We start from the raw sequence: 19,613 nt of genomic DNA, 5'->3' as shown, positions 1-19,613 counted from the left end.
CAATTTTCGTATTGGCCCTCAAGGTTTTAACATGACTTTTTGTAAGGAGACGAACATAGGCAAAAAAGCAATGCAGTTTTAACAGCAAGTAAATACAAGAAACATGACAATTTGTTGTTTTCCTCTTGAATTCTGGTTTGACCTTGATAGAAATTGTCTTAATAGAAGATCAGTAGTTTTCATCTTATTCTTTTAACTGCAATCAGCCAAACTACAAACTGCTTTAGTACGACATAGCTAACCTGAAAACAAGTTGGGCCAATTCACGGAAATGCATCACTGTGATTCCTCATGTTTATACACTTACATTGCTTGATTGTTTGCGTTACTTTTATCGTCCAAAATACTTCAATACAGGGACGAAAGCAGGAAGGGTGATCAAGGCCCTTCCCCTCAGAGTTCGAACTTTCCCCAAAATTTGTGGGCGCTTTCATTTAGATTATCAAATAAGAATTGCTTTTTTATAGTTACCGCCCAAAATGCCTGCAAACGTGCTTGCTGCGATACATAAAGAATACCACTGTAATTAGGTATGTAAAAGGAAGGGGAAGGAGACTTCAGGCATGTATCCAGAAAACCCAAGATCTGGAACTTGTTTGTCCTGTCCTTTTTTGACCCTTCGATGTTTGTCTTTTTTAACCCCCCCCTCCTCCTCCTCCATAGATACAGGGTTTACATATTAAATTTACGCCTATTTGCTTGATCGTGATATGCAAATATGTGCGTAAGTTGATGGATAAATTATGAAAAGTAATATAAAAACAGAAGATTTGCTCAAATTTTGCTTTAGCTAGTGAAATTTTAATCCCTGAAGTTAGAAACAGGGAAGAAAGGCAATTTATGGAAGAACAAATACAGAGGCGAATGTAGAGGCGAAACGACGAAACAAACAATTGTTTAATTTCGATCAGACAGGTGAAATGACTTGACGTTTAATTTATAGCTCGAATAATTCATCTTATTTTATTTAACTAGATTCGTACCATTTGTTAAACAAATATAATAGCAAAAAAATCTATTGAATGACTAAAGTCTTTTAAGTTGTCCTTACCTACTCAATACTGTTGCCAAGATCGAGGCGTATGTATCAGCCGCAACCTGATCGAAAAATCAATTTTTTTTAAATATCGAAGTTCTCACTAGTTTAATGAAAGTGAACCAACAATTGGAAACAAATACATTACTCGCACACAGCTTGTCAATATAATACCACTAATTATTTTTAAACACTGTTGCAAATAAATTACAAAAATATCATCTTACAATTCAAAATGGCAAGATCAACAAAACAAAATCACTGTTAATTATGGCAAATAATAAAAGTTAAAATTTTCTTTAAAGAAAACACTCCAGCACCGCTAAATTTTTAAAGTCACTAACATTTTTTACAGTGGCAATTCAAAGCACTTTGTGAAATCTTTTGTAAAACTTGTATTTAAAGCCCATACCTTCAACCTAAATACGTTCTATCAATTGGTTCAATATTTTTTTCCATTTTATTCGGGTTCCAAGATCCACAAAAATTTATGTTAAAAAAAAAAGGTTATTTCCTTTCTTCTCACTCACAAAAATAGTTTCGATATGGAGTACTTACTTTTAGTAAAATGACTCGAAGCACATTCTTAAGTATTCCGCTCCCCTGTAGAACCTATATTAGATAACATACCGCCTTTTGAATTAAAGTAACCGATTTACCCTTAAAAACATTTTTTTTCAGTTTCCCTGCTCTTTTGTAAAATCTGTGTTAAATAACATACTTCTTTTTGAATTACCGCATTCGATTTTTCCTTAAAATTCAAAAACTTGACACAACTTTGTCAAGAATCTACGTCACAAATGTTGTGTAATACAGGTCTTAAATTAGCAAAAATAACATTGAACATTAAAAGGTCATATCGACCCTAGACTCACGCTGTTTTCCCTCTCATGGGAATTGGTTTTGTATTTGAATTACTGTATCTACTTGATTTTTTTATTTGATATGTATTAATCTTTTTTTAATTCAGGTCCTCTAATTAACACACAATTTCAACACTGCAAATATATTGACACTGTTCAGCTGCCCGCAATTAAAAGAAGTTAATTCAGCAAATTTCTTCTTGGGAAAACGTCTTTAGAACACCTAAATATTAAAGAAATTCCTGTTTTGGTCGCAACGAACAGTATTCTAAAAGATGCATATCACCAGAGCTTCGAAGGGTATCTAAATATATTTTCAAGGATAGTTTAAAATCAATGTGTTTTATAATCGATATTTTTTGGATTTCCCGAAAAAGTCCATGGTACCAATCTCAGGAGGAACCCCTTTCCTATTCTAATATTTCCCAACTTGCAATACTTTTCATATACTTGACCTTCCATCGGCTATGTTGACAAGGATATTTCATATTTTTTAAAGTATATAATGTATTTGCCTGTTTTTTTTGTTTTTTTTTTACGGTATTAAAGCCCCTGATGATATATGACTAGCTTACGGTTTGCGTTTTCAATGACGTTTTATAATACCTGAACCCGGAACGCATGTCACTTAAAGAAGTAGTTTCCAGTTGCAAACAAAGTGTCTCAATTTCAATGTAGCAGTTAAGGGGTTTTGATACCTTAAAGGATCACACTATCTCGCCCATTATAAACTTTTTTAGTTTGTGTGGCCAAACTATTTAGAAATGATTGGGCGGAATTTCTGTAACCTTTAGAGCTACCGAAGAGATCCGAATAAACGGACAGAAAACTAATAACGGACAACTACTTCCTCAGAAATGTTACAACCATTGAATTTCTTTCGTTGATTGCCGGAGATAGAGATATCAAGTTTTAATGAAGCCTACATCATTACAAAGTGCGAATTTTGTTTTTTTCGATTAAACGGAGCAGAATTTTTATTTTAAAGTTCAGGAGAGGGCAGCCCCTAAAACTATTCTAGCATACCTGCTAAGACAACGCTAAAAATCAGCTCAAAGGGTATGTCATTTGGGCAATTTGCCAGCTTTGAGATTTCCCTGTGGTATTGCCCGTTTCTATTGAAAACACTGCCGACACAGGGGAAGTAAAATTCCATTGTCTTTTCAATAAAATTTCATAGTTAAATCACAGATTCTCAATAGCTCTTCTGACTAATTGATGAATAGAATTGACCTTGCTTTACTTTAAAACTTATAGATTAACAAAAATGAAGAAAGGCAAACATTTTATATAAGCCACATCTAACTCAGCAATGTCAATGATTTCCGAGAGTTCTTGGCAAGCATTCTTGCTCGTTCCTCATTTTTAATAAAGCATAACCGTCATTATTATTGTTATTATGATTTTTTTTAAATTTTTTTTTTGTAGAAACGATATTCAAAGAAGAATTAAAATTATAGCTGATAGCTCGTCACAAATAGCCTAGAAACCGGGAGTCAATTTCAAGAAATTATTGTATAGCAGCTAGTCGAAGAATCTCTTCACAAACTTTCTTATAGCACCATGCGTCTCCTTTCAAGCGTTTCCTTCGAATTCCAACAACATCCACTCTAGGGACCATGCAGACTTCCAGTTCAAAGGACATTTTGATTTTACCTTGATTTGATAACCGTCCACGGAGCGTGAATCTGGAAAATGTCTATATTTAAACCTGAACAGTCAAATGATGACGGCAGTCGTATTTTACACTTCCAGTAAAAGAAGGATTATTTAAGTTCTATAAATAAAAACTGCGAATGCTATATACAACAACAAATTGTCGACAATTTTTGGAACACTGCAGCCGTTTCGGTAATTCATTTTACAAATTACAAAAATTATCCCGTTTCACAAAGTCCACAAATTTGGATAAGTTGTACTAATGCTCTTATATATTTTCTATATATACGTTTTTCAGTGGTACTTTGCTTAACATTAATATTGTTTTAACGTAGCGTTTGTGTATACGGTTTGAACCACTTTAGCCGAGTGGATCACTCACTGGATTTATAATCCTATGTCCTTCGGAACAGGAGTTTAGGTACTGGTGTCACCAATCCCTAAAGCTTGGGGTGAAGGTCAGTGGTCTCATTCTGAAAGCTCAGCCACACTGAGTCTTGGGGGTTTACGGCTAAACAAATTCCCAAGTAACACGTGAATTTCAGATGCCTGGTGAGGCGAAAAAACGCCTGGCCCTGCTGCAAGAATTAATGCAAGAACTGACGACTTTTCAATACAATTTTTGTTATTATTATTATATTTTGGACTAGAGTTTCCCAACTTACCATCTATTGCCATAAATCTCTGCAATTCAGGGTTGCCCCCCGGTAAAACAAATCACTAGGTTTTAGTAATTTTTTGTTTGATCTAGTGATTTTTTAGGCAATATAAGAAATCACTAGAAATAGTGATAAATCACTAGGGGTGGTAAGCTTGCTGCTATTACACGCTGAACGAATTGCATTTATGTATTTGATATTAAATGCGGTCGATTACTATTTTATTTCTTGTTGATTTTATCACGGCCCTTGTAGACTTTAGTGCAAATAACTTGTTATTTAATATATCAGAAATGATACATAAAATATGATTTAAAGTACTAAATTTTTATTCATACGACTAGGGCTTAAAATTAGCCTGAGCATATTAAGGAGAAGCAGCCAGTCTGTACACGTAGTTGCATCCTAATTTCTAGGGCTAAAATAAAAGACATATTAAGATAGTTAAGTCACGTTTTCCGAATGATAGGTTGCAAAATTCGTATGTTTTTGCAATCCAATTGTTTTGAATTCCCAAATTCAAAAATTAGTCAACTCGTTTTTTTTCAAGTTTGTTTAAGAAATTCGCCTTTTTCAATTTTTGTTCAAATATTTTTTTTCCAATTTTGTTCCAATAATTTCTTCTTCAAATAATTTTTAGCCAAACGAGAAGCAGACCGTTCTAGAACGGGCTGGGAAGATGTCATAAAAAAATTAAAGGAAGTAGGGGGGTTCATAGAACAGAGGAGGAGACTGGGATGGAGGAGGGTCCGCATGCGCGTTGGCCTCAGGTGGCTAGGTGTTGCATCGAGTTCTCAGTAGCGGTAGAAATGTTATACGTAGTTTCTCATGATAACGATCTAGTCATGAAGATCGATGCTAGATGACATATATTGTTTTTCTTTCGGAGTTTCAATTCCACTTTACCATCTTATTACTGTTTGTATTTACGTATCACAAGATCTACAATCCGTTAAATTGGATATCCAATTTAATTTCTTATCCTGACTATAGGCAAAAAAATCCATCAACAGCCTAGAGAATCAGACACGTAGAATATTCTGTACTTAACATTTATAAAAAAAAACACAAAAAACAAAAAACTGGAGACACATGAGAAGAGTCACTAAAAGTAGGTCCAGCCCAGCAGACTTGACACCGAGATTGATTTGCAACGCTAGCGGTATCTTAAATTGACTCTATTGAAATCAATGGACCAAAGGGAAGTTTTTCAAAATGATTAGAAAATGAAGAAAACATTCACTTAAACAAGTTTAAGACCATAATTGAGTTGCTTGAACCCTAAGAATAACAAAATAATGAAAAAAAAATCCCAACACCTTTCAGTCTAAGAAATAGAAAAGACGACGAGATTAAATTAGTTTGTAATTAAAAAGTTAAACACTTCTATTGATCTGATGAAGCAACTAATTAAGCTGGATTCTGTAGTGTTGGGCTGAGACTAATTCAGTAACATTTTATTAATTTCCTAGATAGTGATGGTTCCATTTATAAAACATTTCTACATTTATCACGTTGAGTAAAAACCATGGAGGAGGCGAGAATTCAACAATAGAGCAACAATGAATGTCACTAAGCAGGGGTGCCAATTGACGAAAATGTAAGGGGGAAAAGGATTTGTTTTCAATTTTTCGCTTAATAAAGATAGAATAAGAAGTTTGAAAATCTTGGGGAGGGTGGGGATAATTTTGTTTTTTTCTATATTTTAGTGTAGATACAAAAAATGCATTCCCAAAATATAAGCAGCAATTGCCCCCCCCCCCCTCTTAAAGTTGGCGCTTTTGCCACTTTGTTATTAAAACCGTGTAAAGATTCGAGGAATTTGAGTGATTTTTTTTAGGACGGTATTTGCTAAACACTTGACCAATACTTATTCGTAAAATAAGAAGAAGAGAAATAAAGTATAATTTTTTGATGAATGTATCAACATGCAATATAATCAATGTCTATTTAAATGGCCATGTGCACTCCTTTATGACACATACATAATGATTCATACTTCTTAGGCAGCAACAATATTATGCCCAGAAGCTGCACGCAGCAAATAGTAGGCACGAGCCAACAGCCGGTTAATCTATGACCCGACGACCTTAAAATTTAAAAGACTGGAAATAAGTGGCTTAAAGAGCTGAGGCCGCCACTGAAACAGATGCTGCCCTATGAACCTAATTGAGCAATTATTTCAATGAACTAAATAGGTGCTTGGCTGATGGAAAAATTACTAATTGTTTACCAGGTGATGGCAGCGTATTACAGCAGTGTTATTCTGTTTAGGGGAAGCATAGACAGACCTTGAAACGATGCAGTTAACACTGACATTCTTCAAATGAATAATTAAGTTACATTTTTTTTGAAGATAGAGCCCAAAAGACTTTAAGAAAAGTGATTTAATGGATTGTCTTGTTCTATAGCCTGTGGTTCCCGGCGCTGAACGCGAGCCCCACACGTTAGCAATTTCGCTTATTTAAGGACGATAATTGAAAACTGTAATGATCAAATCGACTGTCCTCTGCCAAAATCAAGTATCTGCACAAAAACTCGACTTAGTGGACCAAACAATTTTGATACAAGTCCAATGGCACAGTCAAGAATTTTTTTTATCTTGTATACTTTCTGAGATAAGACCTAGTATTTAAAGGGGATAAGAACATATTTCATCGATTTTCCATAGGCAAAACCTTGTACATACATAGTAGAATGACAAAATATAGTGTCCACATTTAGCAGATAATGGATGCCAAAGCCTTTGGAAAACTCATTCATGAAATTCTTTATTCTATCTGTTTCTCCCGTTCTAAAAATGAGAAAGAATCACTATTTTGCGATTTCACCGAAAACTTTAACAACGCAGAAATTCGGTTTCGGTAGAGAACGGCCAAAATCAAGACCGCCTGGGGTTCCTGGGTAGCGGTGAGCCTTACTTTTTGAGATACATTGGTAACTCAAATAGATCGAAACCACCATTATAAATTCATGTTTAGTCATCTTAAGGTATTTACCAGGCTTTACGTAGTGTATGTCATATATATGGTATATTCGTATGGACTCTTTCATTAACGATTTACTTCGTTTCATACAAAAAAAGGAAATAAAAATGAAACAAAAATTTGTATCCCAAATCGTTGGCTAGCGAAAAAGCAAACACTGGGCAAAATTGTTTTGAGATTATGCATATTTTCTTATGTCTAAAATTTATCATAACTATTTAACAACAGGAGTTATTCAAAATATGAATCCCGAATGGGCTCATCATACAAAAGCATTTAGGTGGGTCGAATAAAAAGCTTTGGACCATCCTCCCCCCAAACCGAAACTTGAGGTCCAATTCGACCCCTAAAACTTGACACCGCATTTCAACTTGATTCCCAAGGCTGTTACCGATATATTTCATATATGCTATTTTAACAGCCTAGCACTGGCATCACTTAGCGTCTTTTGATTTACCTTGCTTCTTAATGTGAATAGATTCCAATTCTCATACGGATCTTAAGTACAAAATAGTTTAGGTGAATTGGAGAAATAATTTTGTTGCCACCCTTCCCAACACAAAATTTTAAGCCCCCTTGCACCCCCCCCCCCCTGCTGCCTGAAAGTTCCAACCATATTCCCCAAACTGTTCCCGAGATTTTGCACATGCACTATTTTGATGTCCACTTGACTTCGTAGCATCAATGAAGGTTTCAAATGGATGTCCCAAGCCATTCCTGGGATAACGCACATAGACTAGTTTGACAACCTGGACACATACTGTCTTCCGAATTACATTGCTACTTCATCGTGAATAGTTTTTTTTTACATAAAATACAACATTTACACCATCAATACAAATTTGAAGTATGGTGGTCCTCCCAAATTACTTAAATTTTCAATTGCATCCTCCAAACTGTCCACAAGATATTGCAGAGACGTTATTTTGATAACCCAGATACGGATGGTTTCTTTAGATCTATCCACCAATCCCTCCCCCAGATCAAAACTTGAGGGTTGCTTAACATCCCCCCTCCCAAAAAAAACACCCATGAAAGTTTCAAATCGATCTCCTAGGAAGTTCCTGAGTTACTACAGATAGCTAATTCTGGTAGACTAGGTAGATATAGCGCCTTTAGATTTATATTGCTACTTCACCACGAATAGATTCTACTCCCAGAGAGACGTATAGAGTGCAAAATCTTAAGCAAATTTGAGACAAAATATGTTTAGCCTCCCTTTGTGCACTTTTTGATACCCCCCTCCCCCCCCCAAAAAAAAGTCTAGAAGTTTCAAATTGATTTCCCAAGCCGTTCCCAAGATATTGCAGAAACGCTATCTTCATTTATCTGGCAATACATGGTGTTATTTGATTTACCTCATTACTTAAGTGCGAATGATTTCCCATAGCGGGAAGTACCATAGCGAATTATGGTGCAAAAGCATCCAGAGTCTCCTCCCCTCCCCTTTTTTTCTCTAAAAACATCTGAAAGTTTCAACTCTAGTCCCCAAGCCATTCTTGAGGTTCTGCACATACGCTATAGCCTGGATGCACGTAGTGGTTTTCAGTTTAGCTCTGCCCCTCCCCCCTCACGATTCCAGGTGCACTTACGACCCCCCCCCCAACCCAATCAAAAGACAGTTCCAACTTGATTTCCCAAACCACAACCGAGATATTGTAGAGACGCTATTTTGATAAAATGACAATAAATAGAGTCTTTCGTTCTATCTCACTACTTACCGTGCATAGATTACAAGTTCCATAGGAGTTTATAGTGCAAAAACGTTTGGGTGGATCATAGAAACATTATTTTAGCCCATCCCCCTGTCCCCAATGCAAAATTTGAAGTTCTTTAGATCCAACTCCCCCCTTCCTTCAGCCAGTACCTGAAAGTTTCCGTTCTATTTCCCAAGCCGTCACCAAGACATTGCAGATATCATATTCCAATCGTCTACACGTAAGTCTTCGGATTAAACTCTAGCTTCCCCTCCCAGTCCAAATTTGAGACCCGCTTGGCCCCTCTTACACTCGCTGAAGGTGTCAAATTGTTCCCCCAAGCCATTCCTGAGAACTTGCATGTATAAAGTGTCTTCGAAGCTTCGGCGAACATACACTCTTTTGATTTACTTAGTTATACATGTCGTTTCTAAAGTTTATCCCTGGGAAACTTTGGAAACCCTGGCCTAGTCAACGATCTCTAAGAGTTCCTAGATAATTGGACAACCAAGCCCGAACATGGCCGTCTTGCCTGCTAGAAACCTATAAGAGAACAATGGGTAATTTACATAAATTAGGCAATTGTTACTGGGGCTGCGAGGGTGATGTCAATTCTAGAAGTATACTTACAGATTATTCTTTCTTCATTTACAGATTATTAAAAACTATCTCAAACGTTCAGCCCACATCTTTTAACACCGTCGTTATGACTAACAGTACCTCTCTGGAAATATTCTAGAGGGAATGAGGGAAATGAATCTATGATTTGACAAAAACGTCATACATGGCAACAGTTTATGAATTACCAACGTCAAAATAATCAAATTTGCAGGGGGATTACCAATATTTCCCTGGAACTCCCATATGCTTAGTGAAAGCCCATTTAAAGCCGACATTGAAAGCTTGCTGCTAACTTGATATACTTAAAGCCGACTACGCTTTTCCCTATAGAACAGATAAGCTTCAGCCGGTTTATGGTAAGTTTTGTCGCATTGCTCGTGTAGGATCTTGGCTATCAGGCGTGAGGCAGAGCATCAGCTGTATCTTATTGCTTTTGCCAAACTTAACCCTTAGCTAATCAACACACGAAAAAAAAAAAAAATAATAATATGATTCTGCCAAATCTTTTCTCAGCTTGATAGAAAAATCCATTTGAGGCGGCTTACAGTAAAAATTTTGGTTATTTCGGTGAGACACGGATTGGCTTTCTTCTCAGCGAGATGAAACTTTTATCTAGTTCTACAATACCCTGGCAATATTGTAGACTATAATCACAGACCGTAGATGGTTTTGCTACAAAATCTCTTTTAAGATAAAGATCGCTGCATGAGGGGCTTGTCTAGGTCTTGTCATTTTGAATACCAGAATTTTGCAGTGACTGAATTTAAATCAGATCATAGCGGAAATCTAGAACCTGGTTGAGCAAATAACTAATTCTTTTATTGAAAAGTGACAATTAAAATCTTTCATCAAAGCTATAACTAGCTTGGAAAAAGAAACTGCTTAACGGACGGTTGATTATATTGAAAGATCACTTTTCTTATAAATAAGCGAAAACTTTCGGCGTTCCTCTTGTGACCATGGAGGTGGTTAAAAGGGAAAGACAAAAATCATTATTCAATTTAGAATAAAGAAACAAAATTTGAACTTTTCTGACCCTTTGGCTTTATCTTTAAACAAGAAAATGACACGAACAATTTTCAAATTGTAAGAATTTTAGATTTGCTTAAATAAAGACAGCAAATGAGACAGAGGTCAAGCACTTCAAAAACAAACGAAGAAGTTTGCAAACTATAGTTGTCTTTCTTTGTTCACCAGGAAAAATAAACCATCTGTAACCATCTCTACTTTGGTTGATTATTATGATTGTTCTCCACTGAATATATGCGTATACTGATATTAGGATTTTCCGCTTGAACTGGAGCTCTATCTGTTTTATTCAACGTTTTAACATACGACTGTTGCTCTCTTAAAAATGGGGAAAGAAGTTAACTCTTTCACAAGGATTTGCAGCTTTGAGCTGGAGCTGTGTCTGTTACATTCAACGTTTTAATACACGACTGTTGGTTTACTAAAATTGGATACACAACTTAACAACTTCACCAGTGAATTTATACGTATGCTGACACAAGAATTTGTGGCTTTGAGCTGAAGCAGTATTTTTTACATTCAAAGTTTTAAAATGTGGCTGTCGGTCTACTAAAATTGGATAAACAACTTAACCAGTGGATTTATACGTATGGTATGCTGATGCTGATATATGCTGGTATGCTGATACAAGGATTCGTAGCTTTGAGCTGAAACAGTATCTGTTACATTCAACGTTTTAACAAACGACTGTTGGTCTACTAAAATTTGATACATAACTAAACTCCCTCACAGATCACAAACGTAGGCTTTTCCCCATGAGCAAACTTGATTAATGGTTAACAGGTAAGGCTAGTCCCTTAATTTTCAAGAAATATTTCTTCGCCAACCCCTCCTCCGTAGAGGCAAAAACGTGCAAGAGTGCTAAAGATTAACGTGGAGCCCTAACAGGTGATGTTTTTTTGCCTCTGTCACCTTTTCTTGCCCATGTTCTATGAAACTTCAGACTCACAATAATTAAACCGAGTCGGTTCTTTTCGATTACGATTTCTTCGATGTTTTGACTTCTTTCCATAATAATGTACTTTTTTCCAGACTTTAAGCCTTTTATTTTTCACAGAGTCTACTTTTGGTTCTCATAAGATTTTATTTCCACTTGAAACATAAATGTAATTATGAAAGGTATATATTCTAAATTTAAAATCGAGTGTATGCAGGCTTCGAGCTACATTAAAATATACTAAAGAGTAGATTAAAACACCGCATACCGTGGGGCTTATTACAATAAACAATCAAATAATGAATGGTAGTATTTTCCAGCTGCATTTTAGATGTCTTTACCTCTTTAAGTACTGATCAATTCAAATAAACATGCTGGAAAACAATGACTTCATAAATGTTCGAAAAGAAATGGCAACAGTCAGTGGCGGATCCAAAGGGGGGCGCGCGCCCCCTAACGTAGCCTAAAGTAGTGTAATTTACTTAATTGACGCAAGTTTGCGTTAATTAAACTTGCTCATAACGCAGGTTTATCGGATCAACCTATTTTGCGCCCCCCCCCCCCCTAAACAAATCTTGGATCCACCTCTGACAACAGTAAATAATAGCACTCCATGTCAGAGGCCTTTTATTCCTTTTCAAACCTTTTCTTTGCTCTGGTAGGGAGGTAAGACGAAGCTCCAAATTTAGAAGTGAAAAAGATGACCAACATGAAAAATTTGGTAGTGGTTAGAAGTTGTTTCTTACATTATTCTTTAAAGAAAAGAAAAATACTTTAGATAATGCAAATTTAAATTAACCATTATCTTGGTAACATAAAATGCAGCTTCCCAATAGAACATTAAAATGTGTTTATTTCTTTTATAAAAATACAATTATAAACTTTTTTTTCCGTCATTCTTAAAAATTCAACAGTTTTTTTTTAAATATTAAGCATTTCAAGATAAAAATTCATTAAATATTCCAGCCACCTATTTAACTATAAATGAACAGATGAAAATTGGTTAATAATCAGAATATTCATTTAAGAAGAAGGAACTAGACAGTGGCGGATCCGGGGGGCGAGGGGGGCGCGCGATCCCCCTAGCGTAGTGTTTTAATTTACTTAATTAACTCAAGTTTGCATTAATTAAACTTGATCCTAACACAAGTTTATTGGATCGACCTATTTTGCCCCCCCCCATAAAAAAAATACTGGATCCGCCCCTGGAACTAGATGCTAAAAAAACGAATCATAGTAAAAGGAATTTAGCGGCTCATTTTGTATTGACGCATCTGTTCAGACCTAAAAAGTACCTTCTGGTAAACTGACAAGAGAGGAATCTATAGGGCAAAAACATAGGTTCACTAGGGAAATTTTTTTTACTACCAACATTTTCAGCACAGCGTTACTCAGCATAACTATAAGCATTAAATAGCTAAATTTTAATCTGTTCAAATTCTGATTTCAATTAAAGATCCAATTTTATTTGGATATATCTAAGAATTCTAAAAGCAAGCAGATTCTTCTGTTATTAAATATTTTTATTCAAAAAATTTAAAACAATTATAGCTAGATAAATATGAGTAAACAAGCTGGTTAAACAACGCTATACACATAGGCTACACCTATTGTGCCCTTTTAGTAAGTTTAATTCTTTTATCTCCAACCCAATATAAATCAAAAGTAAAAAAAAGAGTAAACAGCTATATACGGCTTAATTAGGTCTATCGGTAACAGGTTCTCATCAAAATCATTTTTCAGGATTTTATAAGTGACTTAATTATTTTACTCATTAACTCTAGATGGTGCTGTTTTTCAAACAGTTCGTGGTAACGAACTGTAAGTAAGAAGCGACCCGGCTCAATAGTAGCTGTAACTCTAAAAGACGGAGTTTTTATACCGATAGATACATCGAAGGATCTAGTTTCTTACGCCGATTTCAAATATATAAGTTTCATCTAGTTTAATTTTACCCATCGAAGGCTGCGCGCCTGAGACAATTTGCCTTATTTTCGAATAAAGGGGTAAACAGCCCCTAAAAGTCATAGAATTCTAATGAAAATCACACCATCAGAGAACCCTAATGTAGAGGTCTCAAGCTCCTATTTACAAAAATGCTAAATTTTGTATTTTTTGCCAGAAGAAAGATCACGGATGCGTGTTTTTTTTTCCAGGGGTGATTGTATCGATCCAGTATTCCCAGAATATTGTGAGAGGGCTCATTCGAACGGAAATCAAAGGTTCTAGTGCCCTTTTTAAGTGAACAAAAAAATTGGAGGTCAACTAGGCCCCCTCTCACGCTCATTTTATCCCAAAGTCACCCTATCAAAATTTTGCGAGAGCCATTTTGTTCAGCATAGTCGAAAATCTAATTAATATGTCTTTGAGGATGACTTAATCCCCCACAGTTCCCGGGTGAAGGGCTGCAAGTTATAAGCTTTGCCCATTGTTTACATATAGTATTGGTTATTGGGAAGCACAGTATATATAATAGTTATATAATTATATAAACTGTAATTATATAAACTGTGTTGGGAAGTATACAGGCGTTTTCAGGAGGAATTTTTTTCTATTGCGGGGTCGGATCAGAGTAGGGGTTACGGGGGAGGATCTTTAAATGGAGGATATTTCCTGGGGGGAAATAAAATTTCTATGAAGGGGGTGCCAGATCTCCCAGCAGTATTAAAAAAACGATAAGAAATTATATAAAAAAACAAGTTTTTTCAACTGAAAGTAAGGAACAATATTAAAACGTAAAACGAACAGAAAATATTATGTGTGTGAGGGGGTTCGTCCCCTAGTCAATACCTCGCTCTTTGCGCTAAAGCTTTTTTTAGTACTATTCTAATTAACCGGCCCTTGTAATTCAGGGGTTTTTGATTCGAACAAAATTCGAACTTTAGCGTAAAAAGCGAGGTATTGACTAGGGAGCGAACTCCCTAATATAGGTAATAAAAACATACAAATATAGAAATTCGTTACGTAAGTTAATTCGTAAATTACGTCAGCACAAAAATTTCGAGAAAGCCAATTAGCCAAAAAGGAAAATTAATATGCGAATTTCGTTTTAATTATTCATGTACGGTGAGCCAAAATCAAAGCTGCATTAATTCAAAAACGTTCAGAAATCAAATAAAAAATACAAGTTTTTTTTTAACTGAAAGTAAGGAGCGACATTAAAACTTAAAAGGAACAGAAATTATTCCGTATATGAAAGGGACTGTCTCCTCCACAGCGCCTCACTCTTTACGCTAAAGCTTGACCGTGTCTCACAACTTTATTTTTTAAAACAATAAAAAACTTTAGCGTAAAGAGCGAGGCGTTGAGGAGGGGATAGCCCCTTTCATATACGGAATTATTTTCTGTTCGTTTTAAGTTTTAATGTCGCTCCTTACTTTCAGTTAAAAAAACTTGTTTTTTTTAGTTAATTCCTCTCAGAGATAAACTTGTTTCCAGGGCCGTATCCAGGGTTTTTGTTCAGGGGGGGTTTTACTAATTTTTGACTCAGTTTTCGACTAATTTTACTGATTTTTACCTAGGTTTTACTAATTTTCGACTTATTTTCGAGTCGGTCAAAAATTTCGGGGGGGGGGGGGTTCAAACCGGGTAAACCCCCCTGGATACGGCCTTGCTTGTTTCCTCTCTAGTTAGTTGGCAATATTTTTCGGTCACCGTGATACCTTGGTGATAGCGGGGTAACTGAAAATCCCAAGGGCATGGTAATTTGAACTTTTCTGCCAAAATCTTCCCTACAGCCACATTTTTTTTTTATTCTGTGAGAGTTTATGTACAATATAATGAACAATACTTGACAATATACGGACAACCTTATAATTTGAAAAAAAATCAAGGGCGTTAAACAATCAAGCCTTCAACAGGATATCCTTAATGAAAGTGATACACCCTAACTATTTTGACAAATTGAATTAATCGAGAGAAACTAGACAATCAATCAATATATCACAGGAGCGATCATATACGTATAATCTACTGTCACAGCGGAGGGTCTAACCAAAATGAAGCACCTTTGACCCTATTACTCAGCTAGCAGCAAATACCCAAACATAGTAACTACGAAGACATTTGCATGGACACACCTGCGCGTGCCTGTAGAGTTCATTTGTTTAAAAGGAAGCCGAGCAAAGGACCTAAATCCTACACGGTTCCCATCTGTACTTCCTTATAAATAGTAAACAGTGTTATTGTTTGTAATCTTTAGGGACTAACATTAATTGATTGAAACTTTTTTTCTTCTGAGCTACTTCCTAAATAAACAACTAATATAAGGACTAAATATTTCCCGGTAAACAGCTGAAACTGTACGTACGAAGTAATTTGTATATAAAACAAAGATCCGGTTGCACTAGAGTAAAAAATTAAACCGTCCACTTTTTTTTGGCTGCTAGTCTTATCTATACAGATATTTCATTTCAATAAGCAGTTGAAATTCCTTTGAATAAGCTCTATATTGAAAATATCTGCTAGAAGTTACATCCACAAAACAACTGATTTTTCCGAGAAAGCTTTTTAAAGTAATTATGTTTTTAATTTTCAATCACAACGATGAGGCATAGCGAGTTTAAGAAGAGCTACTCTCACCCCTAAAACTGGGATGTACCTGGGATATCTCCAGTGGGATGCTACCATTTCATCTAACCGTCACAAGCACTAAACGTCATTTCGTTGACAAAGAAAATCCATCAGAACATCGACAGTTATAACATCAACACGTCAGGACATAGGCAGTCACAATCGCTAAACGTCAGAACGTCGACACGTCAGTTCATCGACAGTCACTCCCCGTCAGAACGTCGACAGTCATAACATCGACACGCCAGTTCATCGACAGTCACAATCACTATATGTCAGAACGTCGACAGTCATAACATCGACACGTCATAATATCTAAAATTTTTTCGATGTTATGACGTGTCGATGTTCTGACGGTTAGTGGTTCTCATAGATTTTCGTTATGAAAATCCCCCCTAAACCCCAAAAAACTAAAGTTTTAAAATTTTAGATGTTATGACGTGTCGATGTTATGACTGTTGACGCTCTGACGGTTAGTAATTCTGACGGATTTTCGTTATGAAAATTTTTCTAGATGTTATGACGTGTCAATGTTATGACTGTCGACGTTCTGACGGTTGGTGGTTCTGACGGATTTTCGTTATGAAATTTTTTTTTGATGTTATGACTTGTCGATGAACTGACGTGTCGGTGTTATTACTGTCGACGTTCTGAAGGGTAGCGATTGTGACTGTCGATGTCCTGACGTATCGATGTTCTGGCGGATTTTTTGTCGATGTTATGACGGATTTTGTCGATGAGACGGTAGTGGTCCTGACGTGACGATGTCCTGGTGCCTTCCCTCTCCAGCTGGCACCTTTCTCTAGGTTAACTTGCTCTCTCCAAAATACGAATAAAGTATAAAATTATTAAGAAATATACCTCCGGTGCAAAGGCACTGTGATGCGTAACTAAAACCATAACGTGAAAACCATAAAGAGCCTAGTTATTACTTCCCAGCAAGCTTGGTTTGAACCCACCATTCCCTTTTGGTAGAGAAGTTCCTATGCCAACAATTTACAGACTCAATCTCTCTCCTCGGTCAGAGGGGCGGAAACGACTCCAGAATCTAGAAACGCATAAATCAAACAGTAGACATTACTTCTGAGTAAGTTTGGCTGAGACCCAAAAACTATCAGATATCCTGAGGACTAGATTAGGCTATAAGGAACCATCAGTCCCACTTCTTTTGACAGATGTCATACTGGTCCCAGAACCTCAAATAGTAAAACTAGGTCATCAGCTATTACCTTCTACTGCGTTTGGTTGACATTCAACAACCATTTTCTCTGACATTTTTGTGTTGGTATTTTTTCTCCCCTGTTCTTTTCTGGCCATGGAGCCTTGTTGGGGAGATTATGTTGAAGCAGTTTTTTGTTTATGATTTTTACTGTTAAATAAAGGACTCAGAACTCTTCCGGTAGACACCTGACGAAAAAGGACCCCCTACAGAGGTCGGATCGTATTCGAAGCCCAAAAACGAGCGGCGCAGAAAACGGCTCTCTTTTCCAAGCAATTTGTACTAAAATCCATTCCGGTAGATTTTCCAAAGACGACAATTTAGTTCCTCCTCCCTTCTATTGCCTGCAGAGGTAGTACCGGTTCTGGACCCCGAAAAAGCATAAGCAAGATACTGAGTCTTATTTAAAACCAAGTTTTACTTACATTTGGCAACTTACACTATGATGACAAGGGGGGCCCCTCTCTCAGAGCTACAAGGTCAGGCACAGACCTCCCTCCCCTAAAAAAAGAAGCAAAATAAGGAATATCAACCTAATCTTATTATTTACCAAGTTTGCTTGAGATGCTATCAGTCCCTCTTATAGATGTCCTGATGATGAAAATATAGGCACCCTCTTGGCAGAGGTCCCACTGCGTCAATGCACCAAAAGGCACACCTTGGACATTACCTCCTATGCCCACCAAATTTAGTTGGAATCCAACGTCCCTTTTCGAACTCCCTTTATGGGCTGAACTGACCCCAGCTCTCAAAAGAGTTAACTAGGACACAAGCTCTTACTCCTCACCGAGCTTGGTTGAGACTTCACAACTTCTGAAAAATGTCTTGACGACAACAAATTAAGGTTCACCCATCCTCCTTTATTCCTCTGAAGCTTCAGAGAGTAGTCATCACATATCTTGATTTAAAAACATTTTTTGGTTTGAAATACATTGAAAGATTATAATTCGCTATTTGCCAACTGCGACAAAGAAACCACTTAACCGAATGCAATTTAACGGTACAAAATTAGTACTGAACAACGAATATGTTTTTTTTCTTTTTTTTTGTCATTTTCCGACCTATGGAGTAAGTAACTGAAAAAAGAAGAAAAAATGATAACAGACATTAATGAGTTTTTTAAAGTATAAAACCGCCCTTTGTTTTTTGTTTTTTTGGTTTTTTTTTTGCATTTCTCGCTCAAATCTCTCCTGATTTTCCAGGGGAAAGAGGTCCTCAGAGATTGAAACCAACTGTAGCAACACACTGAGGGCCTACGCAACGGCCTTGGTAGTCAAGAAGTGTCTTTAATTCAATACAGTACATATCACGGCTTAATGGCAGAGGGAAGCAAAGGGACACTCTATTTTCAGCAGGCAAGGGAAGGTGGGAGTCAAATAGACCCACTGATTCCTGGGACGCATCCATGTTGTTTATTTTTTTTTTGGGAGGGGGGTACTAAACAAAACTTTTAAAAACACAAGCAAAAAATTGGTTTATATTCACTTTTCGTTACGTTTTTACGAGTTGGACAAACATTTCGGGGGAGGGGAGTTCAAAACCCCAAGCCCCCCTGAATACGACCTTGAATGAGCCCCTAGTTAAAGATTGTTAAGATTTTTAGCAGCATAGTCATTTTAGCTCCAGATAAGCAAGATTAAAACGGTCGAAGTTGAGATGGTTTCTCCTGAACCAACTATTTTAAATAAAATTACATGCAATCTAATATGAATTAAAATCGCTAGATTGTTTAAACTGTCATTTATCTCAACATCCCTTACAAATAAATTAAATTAGAACAAGATTTTGTTAATCTGCAATACAAAACTTTTTTTTTCTTTCAAAACATTCATTATTTGAGTTAAAACTGCGGTTATTCTGTCACGGTCAATTTCATTACATTTAAAGAACAGAGAAAAAGGAAAAATAATTAAGGAACACTTAATCTAGAGAAATATTTCACGGAAAGATGAAATACAGAATGGATCATTAACTACAACTAGATAATTTACTTCTTCATTGACTCATAAAAATGATGATTTTCTACCGTTAATGATGAGAAAAATTGAGAATGCGTACAAATTGACGTACAGATTACACACAACAAAATTTTGTAGATTTTACTTTACCAAATTTTACACGAAAGCTATTTTGGAAGCAAAGATCTCGAACCCGGAATATACGCATAGCGCGGCCAAAGGCCAAACCGAGCCGTCCTCAGTAAAAAAAAACAGCAGCCTAAAAAAAGCTCTGAAATGTTTCGATGCTAACTGTGGAAACAATTGGGGTACTTAAGTATTATACGGCCAACACTCGAGAAGTAAAATTAGGTTAATCCTAATGAAAAATACCAAA

At 36.2% G+C, this 19,613-nt stretch overlaps 1 protein-coding gene across 2 annotated transcripts in view; it reads right to left on the bottom strand.

Moving 5' to 3' along the window:
• Positions 1 to 1,114: 1,114 nt before the first annotated feature.
• Positions 1,115 to 19,613, bottom strand: part of LOC148951923 (maternal embryonic leucine zipper kinase-like) — a 208,035-nt gene continuing 189,536 nt past the window's right edge. For both annotated transcript variants that reach the window (XM_089089398.1, XM_089089397.1), the window contains exon 13: positions 1,115 to 3,587. In XM_089089398.1, coding sequence (XP_088945524.1) covers positions 3,410 to 3,587 — 178 coding nt within the window. In that variant the 3' untranslated portion in view covers positions 1,115 to 3,409. The remainder of the gene's footprint in view (positions 3,588 to 19,613) is intronic.

Source organism: Artemia sp. Qi Xiang Cuo, chromosome 5 (genome assembly GCF_049724085.1).
Source record: "Artemia sp. Qi Xiang Cuo chromosome 5, ASM4972408v1, whole genome shotgun sequence".
Taxonomy (NCBI): domain Eukaryota; kingdom Metazoa; phylum Arthropoda; class Branchiopoda; order Anostraca; family Artemiidae; genus Artemia; species Artemia sp. Qi Xiang Cuo.
This window is presented reverse-complemented; position numbering and strand designations above follow the sequence as displayed.